The sequence below is a fragment of the Doryrhamphus excisus genome, linkage group LG3, assembly GCF_037039965.1.
Source record: "Doryrhamphus excisus strain RoL-2023G ecotype Guam linkage group LG3, RoL_Dexc_Guam_v1.1, whole genome shotgun sequence".
Taxonomy (NCBI): Eukaryota; Metazoa; Chordata; class Actinopteri; order Syngnathiformes; family Syngnathidae; genus Doryrhamphus; species Doryrhamphus excisus.
In genome coordinates, this window is record NC_136359.1 from 11,140,610 (window position 1) to 11,155,628 (window position 15,019).

Sequence of the window (15,019 nt, forward strand, 5' to 3'; positions counted from 1 at the left end):
AATAAATATTCAACACAGTATTAGAGAATAATTGACTGATACCATACATTTTCCGTAAGAGGGTCTGAAGCGGTAAGCCACGCTTCAGAATACATTTATTTTGAAAACAAAAACCGGAAATGTTTTTCTTATTTTGTTGTACGACTTGCCGTCTAGTCTACGAGACCTAGTCTTGATATACTGAAGATGCCCGTAGACTAATTCTTGTTAACAAGCCGTGTTAACATGAGATTAGAGAGATAAAATAACGACATAATAAAGGTGAGTCTGTATCCTGCAAATTATGTTTTTGGTGACAGTGTGTCAGTGTCTCGTTTGACAGATGTGCTAGCTAGCTAAGCTTCGGCTGTTAGCAGCTTGTGTCCACAGGCAGACAGTGGTAACGTATTGTCATTTGTAGTTACATTGGCTCTCATTTATAGCTTTAAGTCGAACTTACTGATTTAAGATTTATCAGCCTCGGAGTGAACAGCGGGGCTGAGCATAGGGAGATGCAATTTTAAATATCCACATTAGTTTTAACACCCACCTAAATAAACAATACTGTATAATGCTTCAGTTTTTCCCAATGATTGAGAATTAGGTCGTCACAATACGAGAATATCAATACCTGTGAATTTCCACGAATCTTGATTTCTTATTTGATACCGCAATAAAAATAAATAATTAAACAGAATACTTGTATTTTTAAATTCAGTACTTTACTTTTCAGTACCAGTACTTTTCAGTTCCAGCTGCCAAGAGGACACATTATACTATACATTAAAAAGGTCCTCCAGCGATACACTTGTTTTTTGTGATATATTTTAAATACATACAGTATACTAAATTTCCATCATGTTCTATTACATTGTTTAAAATGACTGTTCAACAGAATACCGTTTTTTTGTTCTTTCCAATAAAGATATTTCAAAATAGCACCTTTAGAGCTGTAATTATAATACAGTGAAACCGTGATATTTCTGCCTATACCGTCAGAATCTCATACAGGCCCATCCAGAGGTCAACCCTGAATAGTCTCTCTCTTAAAGCTACAGACACACAAAATATTGTGTTCCTGGTAGCGCTTACTACTGTTAGAGTTCTGAGACTTGTTAAAAATTCTTGAAAATAGCTATCATATGGAACATTTAGAGCTGTATCTTCTCCAAACAAAGCAGGGAGAGGTGATGTGTTGTATTGCTTGAAGTCCATGATTGACAGACAAGATGAAGAGGCGGCTCATTCGTGGTTTGATGTCGGAGATCACCATCCGCTTGGCGCTCTTTGTGGTTTTCCTGTAAGTGCATCCCTCATATGCATCTTTTTTATTTATTATTTAAGATTAGGATTAAGGCCAAACTGTTGCATTTCACTCATTCAGCGTGACAGAGCAGCTTCCACCCTTCTACCGTGAGATCCAGGCAGAGGAGATGTGGTTGTATAAATTTCACCGCGTGGATCAGGATCATGTACCCACGTCGCTCATGTTTGTAAGTCAGGCATTTGCCAGATGTTTGTTACTGTATAACATCAAAAGTATTGTATATTGAACTCTTAATGAATTAATCTGCCTCTTCCTTGCTGTGTCAGAGCATCGCTCTCTTCACGCCCCTGATTGTCATTCTGGTTTTTACCGTCACGACAAAGTCAGAGCGAGGAGACGCAAAGGAAGCATCACTAGGTGAGACACACACAGAATACCTGTTTAGCTGGTCTATCCCCTTCATTCCTTTCTTCTGTCGTCCAGGCGTGACCTTGACTCTGGTGCTGAACGGCGTTTTCACCAATGTCATCAAACTGGCTGTCGGCAGGTACATGTGCAGTTATAGGTTAAAGGAAAACTGCCCATCATTCACAATCCTTATGTGAAACATGAACAAATATTTCTTTCCCTTTTCTGTGCGTTCTATTGAGAGAAAACAAGTTAATATGAGCTAGCTAACAATGCATGTCATGAGAGGTACCTATTTTGGTGCTGTAGCCCTAACAAAAAAATGTTATTGTAGCAGCTAAACTGAAAAACTGTGCCATGACGCCTTGCTAGCCGCTTGTCTCAGCGTCACTCACAGATGGAAGAATGGATTACTAGCTCACAATTTCGCTACAAAGACTCAACAAGATGCTTGTTTGCTGTCAGTTTTTACCTGAGGACTGGAGCACAAGTCTTGTGCTGGAAGACATAGCCATCCCAATGACAGCAGACATTGTAAGTGTTGTAACTGTATATATGCTGTTGTTGTTGAAGGAAGTAGTGTAAGCTAGGAAAGAAGTTTCAGGAATGTTTTAAATCATCAAAATACAGCAAGATAATGTAAGTATTACATGTTATCATCAATGTACTTATGCAATGCAATACAATGCATTATCACAGCATGTACGTATATCAAACGATACAACGTTGTTAGAGGTTTTTTTAGAGGGCTTTGTACTTTAAATAGGTAAGTCCCAATGACGGGCTCATATTAGCTTGTTTTCTCTTGTTTTAATGCACAAAAAAATAATCCAATTAATTAATTGATCCAAAATTAATGTAATTAGTAGTAAAAAATGTCTGATCGTCAGGCCTAGGCCAGACTTCTTCTACCGCTGTTTCCCAGATGGGCAGATGAACCTGGAGCTACGCTGCAGTGGTGATCCAGATGTGATCATGGAGGGTAGAAAGAGCTTTCCCAGTGGCCACTCTTCATGTAAGACCCTCTCATGGACACTTAGGCTTGATTTACACTGCAGGTGTCAAATTCTGGTTTAGTGCATACATCACATATTTTGATTATCTAAGGAGGACAAAGAAGTTATATATACATATAGTTCAAGAAAAAAATCTTTGTGGGGTGAAAAAGCATATTATTGGTATGAATTAAACTTTTATCTTTTTGTTTTGTTTTTCCATTTCTTTTTGTTGTTTGTTTTTTTCCAAATATTTCAATATTTGCATTTTCTTGTATTGATTTTTGTACTGATTTATTTCCATATTATTTTGACTTTATTTTCGTAATATTCTAAGTCTTTCCCCAATGTGATTTTTCCTGAATTGCAACATTATTGTTGTATGTGCTTGCTACACATATTTGAACATATAAAAAATAACATATTTTTCTTTTAATATTTTAACATCCACCCTCTGCCATCTCTGTGGGGAGTTTGCATGTTCTCCCCGTGCATGCATGGGTTTTCTCCGGGTACTACGGTTTCCTCCCACGTTCCAAAAATATGCTAGGTTAATTGGCGACTCCAAATTGTCCATAGGTATGAATGGGTGTGAATGGTTGTTTGTTTATATGTGCCCTGTGATTGGCTGGCCACCAGTCCAGGGTGTATCCAATCCCTCGCCCGAAGACAGCTGGGATAGGCTCCAGCACGCCTAGAAAATGAATGAATGAATATTTTAACATTAGTGTTAATGAATTTAGTTTTTAATGTCATGTATTTATTATTTAATTTATATTTAAATAATTGTTTCTCCCTCATATTACAACTTTATTCTTATAAAATTATGATTTTTTTCTCATAATTTTATGACTTCATTGTCTTAATGTTTCAGCTTTATTAAAACATATTTATTGCTGATAGTTTTTTCTTTTTTTTTCATGATGAATTGTATGTTAAGAATGTGCCAAAATTCAACATGTGCAAAAAGCAGTAGGAAGAAGCACAGCTGAAATCTCACCTCTGCATATCACAGCCATCACTAATTCAGTTATAAGTTATAAAGCAGGTCAGGGGGCAAAATATCCTCCTTTCTTAATATACAGTAGAAGTATGTAATAGTTTTTTTTCCTGCAGTAATCTTCAGTGTTTTCTCTGTTGTTCTCCTGTAGTTGCTTTTGCTGGGCTAGGCTTCACCGCCTTCTACATTGCCGGAAAGCTGCGATGCTTCAATGCAGCGGGTCAAGGCAGAGCGTGGCGACTATGCGCCTTTCTCACCCCTTTAATTGTAGCGCTGACGATCGCTCTCTCCAGAACCTGCGACTACAAACACCACTGGCAAGGTCACCTATATTTGTTTTTTTAAACATGAATAATTGCAAACTTATTTCAGCGAGCGCCACAATGCGAAAAATGAAAGGATGCAAGGGCCAGTTTGATATTTTGCAAAGCAACACATGAAGACATGCTGAGAAGCTATATACATTTCAAGAAAAAGCTGCGTTTCACCTTTGTGATATACATAGGTGAAAAAGCTATTACTATTTTCTGTTTTTTTTTTCCAAACACTGTATACCAACTTTTGTCATAATCTTTTGATTGGCACCTGTGTGAAAGGGTATTCTGGCATGTTAAGTCCGGGTTGTGAATTTTCACACTTGAAACACACTTGTTTATAACCAAAACCTCCCAGTTTTGTTGGAAGCAATTGTTACTGTCTGATCTGTATTTTATACATAGGCATTATTATTTATCAAATGATAAACTACAGGATTCCTACACACTGAACATACTGAATGCCTCTCTTGCTTGTAGATGTGTTGGTGGGCTCTCTGCTGGGCCTGTTGTTCGCCTGGCTCTGCTACAGGCAGCACTACCCCGCGCTTCACGACCCTGAATGCCACCGACCCCTGAGTCACAGAGAGAGTGTCCCAGCCGCACAGGAGCGCAAACTGGCCAACTCCAACTACATCCTGCCCCTGTAAAACACGACCGCCCAAACGGCCTCCTTTTTAATGGGGGCTTGATAAAATTCATTCATGGATATGTAAAATGTCAGAGTGATACATGGGTTATTTTCTTCACTAAGTGGACACTTGAAGTAGGAGACTGAAACAACCACCTCATCGAGAGCAGGACCAACTTCACTAGCCGACTATCTCTTTCTTTGTGATCCTCTATGTTACTTTTAATCAGTAAATGTATGATTATAAGATTGGACCATATCAGTACGTTGGGGTATAACACTTTTTTTTTTATCACAGTGTTTAATCTTAAATCATGATGTCAGTGCATTTGTGTAATTATGAAATGTTTTGTGGATGAATAACATGAATGTTTGCAGCAAGCACTTAAGTGTTTTGCTTCGGACTTGAGCTAAGCATATGTCAACATCCACAGAAACTGGTAAAAAAACTTTAATAGTGGAAGATAGGTATGGTGTGTGTGGGGGCGGGGTGCTTTCACATATGTTACTTTTGGTATATTTTGTTGTATTGGGAAATATTTGCCAAACTACTCAGCTTTTCCACTGATGCATCTCTGATACATGACAGCTTACAGCTCTTGTAAAATTGTGAAATCGCACTCTTAGTGTTACTGTTTATTTCTGCCTCAATATCATGGTCTTCCTGTTGCTTATTTCCAATTGAACCCTCATTTAAATGGACTGTTACGTCAATATGGTCCTTACATGCGCTGTCCTGACAAAGCAGGGTCACTCATGGACACTTGTCCTGTACAGAGCCGACTGTAATAACCTCAACTGTATGTTTTTGCCAGAGTTTTGTTTGCACATCAGTTGATAGTGTAACTCATGGTCCAACTGGGACTTTTGTCACAATGGTAACAGAAAGAAGGAAGATCATTGTGACATATAGAGAGTTTCTGTTGAGTTACTGCTTTTCCCCGTGATGGTGCTAGCATCCCAGTGCTCCTGCTGGTCAGGGTTCATATCCTGTTCATATTTTATATCAGATTTCTTTGTTGTTGTTTTTTTTTGTATTTGATCATTGTGTTTATATATGTTATATTTTATGTTTCATATAATTGTTCATCAATTTATACTACTCACAAGAAGTTAGGAATATCTAAAATATACAACTGTATAAACTATACAGAGGAACTTAATTTCAGCTTCGATGGTGCATATATATCCCTAAGTTTTTGTGAGTAGTATAATTTAACAGCAGCAGCATACCATATGTTGTAGATACATGTTATTATTTCTCTGCATAATTACATTAGAAGTGGAAAGAAAAGGTTTTTGTGTGAAACCCGCCAAGGTTTTGCAGGGTAAAAGCACTTTGCTGGTTTCTGCGAAGCAAGCTGAAATCGGCTGATTCGCAGCGACTTTTATGACCAAACTTGGCCGGGATTTAGTGCCTTTTTTTATTTTACGACATTAGTTATCGTTAGTCTGTGCTGCAACTTCACTTTGTATGTATTTTCAATGTTACTGAATCAGATGTGAAGAGGAATCATGTGGCATGCGTATGTTTTAATGTTGATGGGACTAATGCAGAAATGTAATTTTTGGTGGGTTGAAAAGTGGTTAACCTTATTTTGACCCTATAGATGATTTTCAAATGAACTCTAGCATTCCATTTTTTTAATGAGCTGATGTGATCAGTGTTGTATGTCATTTAGGGCATGCAGGAGTTTTACTTGAATTTTCAGTGTTTGCTCGAAATGTGATCATGTTAGGCACACTGGTGTTTTGGCTAGATTTTTAATCTGCACTGCTCTAAAATCTGAAATGTTCCTCAATTAACAGTACAAACATTTGTTTACTCATCAATAAGGATGTAAAAATGTAGACATTACTGTTATTTTTCAGCAAGTTTTTATGTGGGGTGTTAATTATGTTTGTCCTGACTGTTAAAGGGGACCTATTATGCTTTTTCCACGCTTCTGACGTATAAATGTTAAACAGTTTAAAAGTTTGGGATGGCTCTGAACGCTCGGGTTCATAGAGTTTTATTTTAACTCCCTGTGATGTCACAATGAGCTGGACTTCCTTATATGGGCATGCCTAGGTCCAAGCTGTTCACGCTACAAGCTGAGTGGGACCAATGATAGTGAGTGGGTGTAACCGGAGGCAGGCTGTGAGTGGAATAAATTTAAACAGACCACTTTGGGAATCCACGAAAATAAAGCTTGAATAGGTGCAGATTCTGGAAGATCTCAAAAGCTTGTGCCCTATAGGAGTCCACAACTCAATACAAAGGGCAAAAAATGAGCATAATAGATCCCCTTTAAGTCATGTACAATTTTGCTTTTTTTGGTCAGGCATGTCTTTTTTTGCCTTGTAAGAGAAAGTAGCAACCATTTAAGGGAGATACACTCACCTGATTGAATTATGCTGTGAGGTCTAACTAAATTCTGTTTCTACATACATGTTCCATCGTTTTTGTGATCCCTGTTGTTTTGGGTTGTGTAGTAATAATACTAGCAAAAGGTAGTAACTTATGTTTGTTGTCATTTTTAAAGCCAAAAAGGTTCGGATTTGAACTTTGCTCACTGGACACCTATTTAGGTAAGCCTACAGTGAAGAAAATAAGTATTTGAACACCCTGCTATTTTGCTATTTCTCCCACTTAGAAATCATGGAGGGGTCTGAAATTTTCATCGTAGGTGCATGTCCACGGTGAGAGAGATAAACTAAAAAGAAAAATCCAGAAATCACAATGCATGATTTTTTAACAATTTATTTGTGTGATACAGCTGCTAATAAGTATTTGAACACCTGAGAAAATGAATGTTAATATTTGGTACAGTAGCCTTTGTTTGCTATTACAGAGGTCAAACGTTTCCTGTAGTTTTTCACCAGGTTTGCACACACTGCAGGAGGGATCTTGGCCCACTCCTCCACACAGATCTTCTCTAGATCAGTCAGGTTTCTGGGCTGTCGCTGAAAAACACGGAGTTTGAGCTCCCTCCAAAGATTTTCGATTGGGTTCAGGTCTGGAGACTGGCTGGGCCATGCTAGAACCTTGATATGCTTCTTACGGAGCCACTCCTTGGTTTTCCTGGCTGTGTGCTTCGGGTCGTTGTCGTGTTGGAAGACCCAGCCACGACCCATCTTCAATGCTCTGACAGAGGGAAGGAGGTTGTTCCCCAAAATCTCACAATACACGGCCCCAGTCATCCTCTCTTTAATGCAGTGCACTCGTCCTGTCCCATGTGCAGAAAAACACCCCCAAAGCATGATGCTACCACCCCCATGCTTCACAGTAGGGATGGTGTTCTTCGGATTGTACTCTTCATTCTTCTTCGTCCAAACACGCTTATTGGAATTATGACCAAAAAGTTCTATTTTGGTCTCATCTGACCATAAAACTTTCTCCCATGACTCCTCTGTATCATCCAAATGGTCATATGCAAACTTAAGACGGGCCTTGACATGTGCTGGTTTAAGCAGGGGAACCTTTCGTGCCATGCATGATTTCACATCATGACGTCTTAGTGTATTACCTACAGTAACCTTGGAAACGGTGGTCCCAGCTCTTTTCAGGTCATTGACCAAGTCCTGTCGTGTAGTTCTGGGCTGATTCCTCACCTTTCTTAGAATCATTGAGACCCCACGAGGTGATATCTTGCATGGGGCTCCACTCCGATTGAGATTGACCGTCATGTTTAGCTTCTTCCATTTTCTAATGATAGCTCCAACAGTGGACCTTTTTTCACCAAGCTGCTTGGTAATTGCTCCGTAGCCCTTTCCAGCCTTGTGGAGGTGTACAATTTTGTCTCTGGTGTCTTTGGAAGCTCTTTGGTCTTCGCCATGTTACAAGTTAAAGTCTTACTGATTGTATGGGGTGGACAGGTGTCTTTATGCAGCTAACGACCTCAAACAGGTGCATCTGATTCAGGATGATACATGGAGTGCAGGTGGACTTCTAATGGGCAGACTAACAGGTCTTTCAGGGTCAGAATTCTAGATGATACACAGGTGTTCAAATACTTATTTGCAGCTGTATCACACAAATAAATTGTTAAAAAATCATGCATTGTGATTTCTGGATTTTTCTTTTTAGTTTATCTCTCTCACAGTGGACATGCACCTACGATGAAAATTTCAGACCCCTCCATGATTTCTAAGTGGGAGAAATAGCAAAATAGCAGGGTGTTCAAATACTTATTTTCTTCACTGTACATCTCTAATGGGATTCTATACTTTATAAAGACAGATACTAATGCTGAGTTTTGATTGCCATTAGACTGTATAGGTGTACCTAATGGTGTGGTTCCAGCTGTACAGTGTATATTATGTCCCAGTGTATTAGACCAGGGGTGTGCCTGTGAGTCAGGAGACTTGTGGGAAGGTTCAGCAGCTTGAGAAAAATAAAGATGAACAACATGGTTACCTGCTAAGCTAGCTACGTCATAAGCTTAACGGATTTTGCATTCATATACAATGTCTGAGGTGAGGAGAAAACTCAAAACAAAATATACTCCAGAAAAAATATATAAATATATATTAGTAGTAGTAGGCGACCAATCGAGAGTGTAGTATTTTCTTTGAGGGCATAGGCTTATTGTGCCAACTACTTTTTCTTAATTTAAGCACAAAAATATGTGTTTTTATAACATGCCAAAAATGAAAAAAATAACTCTCGCAATAGTCACCTGACTCCTTATGTAAACTATTATGAGCTATGAACTATTATTATTCCAATATTGCATTTTGTGTGTATATAAATATATATTTAAAATTATATATCAAAGAAAATGTAAAACATTTTAATTAAATTAAATAGTAGTACGTTTACTCGTAGCAAACAAAAACCAACATAATAACAAACAATTATAATAAATTATATAAAATAAAACATAAACTGAGGAGTACGAGTTCCTTGTTTTGGATCGAATGTATCCCTGTTTTATAGGCGTGGTTTAGCTTATGTGACGTAGTGCGCTTCCATTCACTGATTGGTTAGCTTTGTGACGCACACATTTGGCGCCATAGTTCCAAGAGGGAAGTTGCGGACTCTTGACACAAAACCCAGAAAAGTCGCTCTTCAATGCGATTTTCGGGGTATATCATCAGGTTTTCCACGTCGTTCGGTTGTGTATTATACTCCTGATTGTGGCCCACCACGATGTTTGTCACGGACATACGGAAAGAATTTTATGAAGTTGTTGCGAACCAGGTATGTTATTGAGCGTATTGTAACGTTAGCTTGCTCGATAGCTAATGCAGCCATCGTTTTATAATTCACGATATATTACATTTACATATAATTTTGGAGGCATAGTGTTTTTCTAACTTTGTGGAATTCTTCCTTAGAGAGTGGCACTCCTGGTGGCATCAGATATCGATGCTCTGTGCGCCTGTAAAATACTTCAGGTAAGTTAGTGGCTAGCAAACGTCAGCTCCTGTCACAAGCTACTTTGTTTTGGCCGATTGTTAATGAAAACAGTATTAGCTAATGTCAGGGAAGTAGGGCTCTCTCATTCAGGAGTATTACGGGACATCTTCCAATGTTTACTATTTTTCATACATACTCGTTCTGCTTATGTTTTTTATTTTTGTTTCTTTAGGCCTTGTTCCACTGCGATCAGGTTCCATATACTCTTGTACCAGTGGCAGGATGGCAGAACCTTGGCACAGCCTTCCTTGAACACAAAGAGCAAGTATGAACCTCTTCTGATGATAAAGGACATAATTACTTGATGATAAATATTAATGCCTGTTTTATTTATGTTACTATAGTTCAAATACTTTGTTCTCATCAACTGCGGTGCCAATGTTGACCTTCTGGAGATGCTGCAGCCAGATGACGACTCCATCTTCTTCATTTGTGACACTCACCGGCCTGTGGATGTTGTTAATGTTTACAATGATACTCAGGTGATTTGTAATTATTTATTTGCATTGTAGTTGGGTTGGACTAGAATTCATTTTCGGCCGGCCTTAGTGTAAATGTCTTTTTTTTTCTGCAGATAAAACTGCTGATTAAACAGGACGACGACTTGGGTGTGCCCTCCTATGACGAAATATTCCGCGACGATGACGACGAGGAAGGAGACGACTCTGGAAACGAAAGTGACCAAGGCTCTGAGCCTTCTGGCAAGCGGAGGAGATTTGATGAGGTACGGTACATGCATTTTAACAGTTATTGAAGATTCAAGCTCAAACATAACAAATATGTTGATGTGCTTGACATTGTGTGTTTTTTTTGTAGGGCGCAGTTGAAAGAAGAATAGAGAGGCAACGGGAGAAGCGGGAATGGGAAGCGCGAAGGCAAATTATTTTTATTTGCACGGTGTACTGTCAACCACATGATATTTGCTTTAATGTTTATTTTAATCGTAGGAGGGAAATCTTATTTGACTACGAGCAATATGAATATCATGGGACCTCTGTGAGTGAACATTTTTTAAAAACATATTCCTCAGAACAAACTTATGACTTTTGAATCATCTTGTCTTTGTCAGGCAGCAATTATGTTTTTTGAGCTCGCCTGGATGTTGACTAAAGACACTAAAGACATGCTCTGGTAAGTCACTTTTTCAATTGTAAATTACAGTGAGAAGAACTGCACACACAATATAGACACAGTTATTTGTTGTTTTGCAGGTGGGCCGTTATCGGACTAACAGACCAATGGGTTCATGATAAAGTCACACAGTGAGCAATGTTCTTCATTCCCACATTAAACATATGCCGTAGTGTTTGTATATTATAGTATATTAAATCGTGGTAGTTATATTTGGGGTCAGAATTGCAGGATAACTCGCAACATGGGATAGAGATATGGCAATTTGTACACACCTCACATTCCCACAACCATTTTATTACTTTTTTGCTTCCCCGGCGCCAGTGGCTTTCATGCATACTTTTCATGTGGAACTGCAGGTCTGCACATTTATCTTTTATGAAACAAACTAAATAGCCTCATCTTACTTACACAACAGCATGTTGTTTTTAGCTAAAATCTGTTTTTTATTTTCTTTTTTATTGGCACTCCTGATACAAGCAGTAGTCAATTCCAGGCATCACCCTAGCAAACAAAATATTCACACACAGTAGCTTTGACTTTGGGAAAACAGTGATGCACATTTTTGCATCGTTTCTGATATGGTCATATGTATGTCTGAATGACAAATGTACAGTATGCTCTTCATTTTTTACCTGTGTGTCTTATAATACAGATACTTAATATTTGTGTTTCGGGTATATGCTCTACCATAATATACCATGATTCTCTGTGTTTGTTAGTATGAAGTATGTAACTGACATTGCCACAATGCAGCGGCATGTTTCCCGGCATAACCACCGTAACGAGGATGAGGAGAATTCGCTTTCCATTGACTGCATGAGGATCTCCTTTGAATACGAGTATCCTTGGTTTATTTGAGGGGGATCTCAACATGAGTCTTTCTCTGCCAGCTTTTGGATTTTTGTCGTACCTCCGGCCTTAACCTTCCTTTTCAGCCTGCGTCTCACTCTCTACCAGCACTGGTCATTGTATGAGAGCATCTGTAATTCATGTTACACCTCCTGCCACTTCAAGCTTTGGACATTAAACGGCCAGAAGAAGCTGCAGGAGTTCTTAGCTGATATGGGGTAAAGCTGTCTACGGCAAAATGCTGATGAACCAGAGAAGTCGGTATTGTTTGACAGTGCTTCTTTGTAACAGGTTACCTCTGAAACAAGTGAGGCAAAAGTTCATCTCCATGGACATGTCCATCAAAGAGAACCTGCGGGACGTCATTGAAGAGTCTTCTAATAAATATGGGTATGAATGTGGTGAAGATGAAGCAATATCGGTGCTACAAGGATCCATTTACTGACTCTTTTCAATCATACTGACAGCATGAAAGATATCCGTATCCAGACATTTGGTGTCCACTTTGGCTTCAAGAACCGTTTCCTGGCCAGCGACATGGTGCACGCTACCACAGCGCTACTGGAAAGCACGGAGAAGGACGAGAGTGACACAGACAACTTCATCAAGGCTCTGGATTCTCTTTCAAGGTCGGAATATTTTGACTTCCAGTTTATTTAAGATGATTGACCCACCTCTGATGTCTGTATTTGTAGGAGTAACCTGGAACGTCTACACTCTGGCATGGACCTAGCTAAGAAGAAGCTGATGGCCATACAGCAGACAGTTGCCAGCTGCATCTGCACCAACCTCATTTTGTCCCAGGGACCTTTCCTCTACTGCTACCTCATGGAGGTACACCGATCCCACCATCATGTATATGATTGTTTGCTAGCAGCACAGCAACCTTCACTGATTAATCCTGCTTGTTGTTGTGCAGGGCACCCCTGATGTCAAGCTCTTTTCAAAGCCCATGGCGTTGACTCTGCTTTCTAAGTACCTCCTCAAAGCATTTGTCCATTCAGTGAGTATTTCACTCTTACCCAAACCAAAGCTACACTGGAACCACTAAGGTTGGAAAAATCATCTCTCCTGCAAGTGTAAAAAGAAGATAACCACTGAATACTAAGGCTTTAACACAATAAAATAATAACATGAACAAGTGCATTGATGATAACATGTAATACTTAATGTATTTTGATTATTTAAAACCTTACTGAAATGTCCTTGGCGCATTGATTTCACAGACCCATTGATTGATTAATTAATGCTACTTCCGTCAACAAGGTAACCCCCCCCACCGCAGAGAATAATGAAGAATAATGAGCCTATGTGCTAGGCAGATCAGGCTGTAGATGCGCACACACACAAAACTTACATGTCCGCTCTCATTAGGATGCCGACTGGTGGAATAGCATCTTTCATCTGTACTGATCAGCCAGGACAGAGATGCCACTCTCCTTTTATGGTGGCATCACAAAAATGTATGAAGTTAATCCTTGATAGAGATGATCCCCGTGCTGAAGTAGATACACTCAGGTGTTGGATGATGGTTCAGTTTTGTACCGTATGGGGGGAAGAAAAGGCCGGATTCTGAATTGTACATCTTCAGGGGAATGCCTTGCAATGTGATTAAAGTCAGTGGTTTTCCTCATGCCCTTTTTTTTTGTCAGACGAGGAATAAGCGATGCAAATTGCTTCCTCTGATCATGGCTGCTCCAAAAGATGTGGAGAAAGGGACCATCCTCATTGTGGGCATCCCACCTGAGTCTGAGACTTCTGACAAGAAAAAGTAAGTATCCAACCTAGGATTGAGTAGCAAATATTTTAAAATATACAAAAAACTGTGGTTGTAGCTGTCCGACAGAATTTGAGATAAATCTCTTGTATTGGATCTTGTGTAAGTATACCTTTTTATCTTTTCTGTCAGTGCATCACTATAATTCAGCTCTCTATTCTGTCCTCAGTTTCTTTGGCAGAGCATTTGAGAAAGCTGCAGAGAGCACCAGTTCCAGAACTCTCCATGACCACTTTGACACGTCCAGTAAGTAAAAAATGAATTTTTCATGCTGATTTGAGAAATTATGGAACACTAGGGGGCGGCATTGTTTAGCGCAGTGAAGCAATGCAATGGGCTTACATGTCAACATTTGCTGTATGAAATAGGGAAATGTTCCTAATTTTTTGTGAAATTCTGGTATCCCCCCAACCCCCCTAATTAGTTTATAACTATGACTATTCACAGGTGAATAATTATATAGCCCGGATTGCCCTTCCAATTTAATAGGTAGCACAAAGTTCCTTCATCCTCATTTAAAGACACTGTATAAATGTGTTGATGCCCGAGTGGCATGCACGCCTTGCTTGTAGAAATGTGCAAACTAAATTTGCAAACTCATTGATTGTTCCTGTGCAGTCATTGAACTGAAGACAGAAGACCGCAGCAAGTTCCTGGATGCGCTCATCACCCTCTTGTCTTGAGACTTTCATTTATGTGAGTGTGACTGAGTCTGAATGCTGTTAGTCTAGTGTGATATGAGTAGCACTCATCTGAATATTTTATCCATGTTTTTAGTCTTGAATCTGTGTATATTGTACAGCGGGTTTGTACGCGTGGGTGTCTTTTATTTGTGCTCTTAAAAGCAGAATATTTGCCATTTTGTTCTTGTCTGCATGTCAGACTTTCATTAAATGTAACGTTTTAAATGTTTAATAAATCGCAAGCTCTTACTTAAATCCTTGACGTACCAAACACACAAAATGTTATTTTATTTTCCCTAAGTTGCCTGCACGAGGCCCATCCATCCCGTCATCATTAACGGTTCAATGCTTCAATACACTTCATTTTACGCCTTGATCTCAAAGAAAGAGTTACTGAAATTGAATGAACCTGATCTAAGCTCGGCTCACGCAAGCCGAGGGTGAGCACATGTATCCTTGCTGCACACTGGAGCGGGAATGCAGGTCAGACGTCCCGGTGCTGATTTGATGTCGGCCCATAGCACCACTTGAAAGCAGGAGGAGGGGAACGGCGAAGGGGGAGGGTGTGCAGCTGTAAG

General features: G+C 39.3%; 2 protein-coding genes across 3 annotated transcripts; both read left to right on the forward strand.

Moving 5' to 3' along the window:
• The first annotated feature begins 120 nt into the window (after positions 1 to 120).
• plpp5 (phospholipid phosphatase 5) lies at positions 121 to 7,090 on the forward strand. Of its 2 annotated transcripts, none has more exons than XM_058070410.2 (8): positions 121 to 261; positions 1,158 to 1,279; positions 1,364 to 1,472; positions 1,573 to 1,663; positions 1,730 to 1,793; positions 2,545 to 2,669; positions 3,801 to 3,971; positions 4,444 to 7,090. In XM_058070410.2, the coding sequence occupies exons 2-8, from the start codon at positions 1,209 to 1,211 to the stop codon at positions 4,611 to 4,613; spliced, it is 801 nt and encodes a 266-aa protein (XP_057926393.2). In that variant the 5' UTR covers positions 121 to 261; positions 1,158 to 1,208; the 3' UTR covers positions 4,614 to 7,090. The 2 variants fall into 2 exon arrangements, with proteins under 2 accessions (XP_057926393.2, XP_057926395.2); XM_058070412.2 differs by having other exon boundaries at positions 124 to 261; positions 1,161 to 1,279.
• Positions 7,091 to 9,567: 2,477 nt separating this feature from the next.
• On the forward strand, positions 9,568 to 14,690 carry cdc45 (CDC45 cell division cycle 45 homolog (S. cerevisiae)). The gene is made up of 18 exons (XM_058070821.2): positions 9,568 to 9,779; positions 9,917 to 9,976; positions 10,171 to 10,263; positions 10,343 to 10,480; positions 10,573 to 10,722; positions 10,815 to 10,873; positions 10,946 to 10,994; positions 11,068 to 11,129; positions 11,210 to 11,260; positions 11,852 to 11,971; positions 12,068 to 12,199; positions 12,273 to 12,371; positions 12,449 to 12,610; positions 12,677 to 12,815; positions 12,901 to 12,984; positions 13,634 to 13,752; positions 13,928 to 14,004; positions 14,377 to 14,690. The coding sequence occupies exons 1-18, from the start codon at positions 9,729 to 9,731 to the stop codon at positions 14,439 to 14,441; spliced, it is 1,710 nt and encodes a 569-aa protein (XP_057926804.2). The 5' UTR covers positions 9,568 to 9,728; the 3' UTR covers positions 14,442 to 14,690.
• The last annotated feature ends 329 nt before the right edge of the window (positions 14,691 to 15,019 follow it).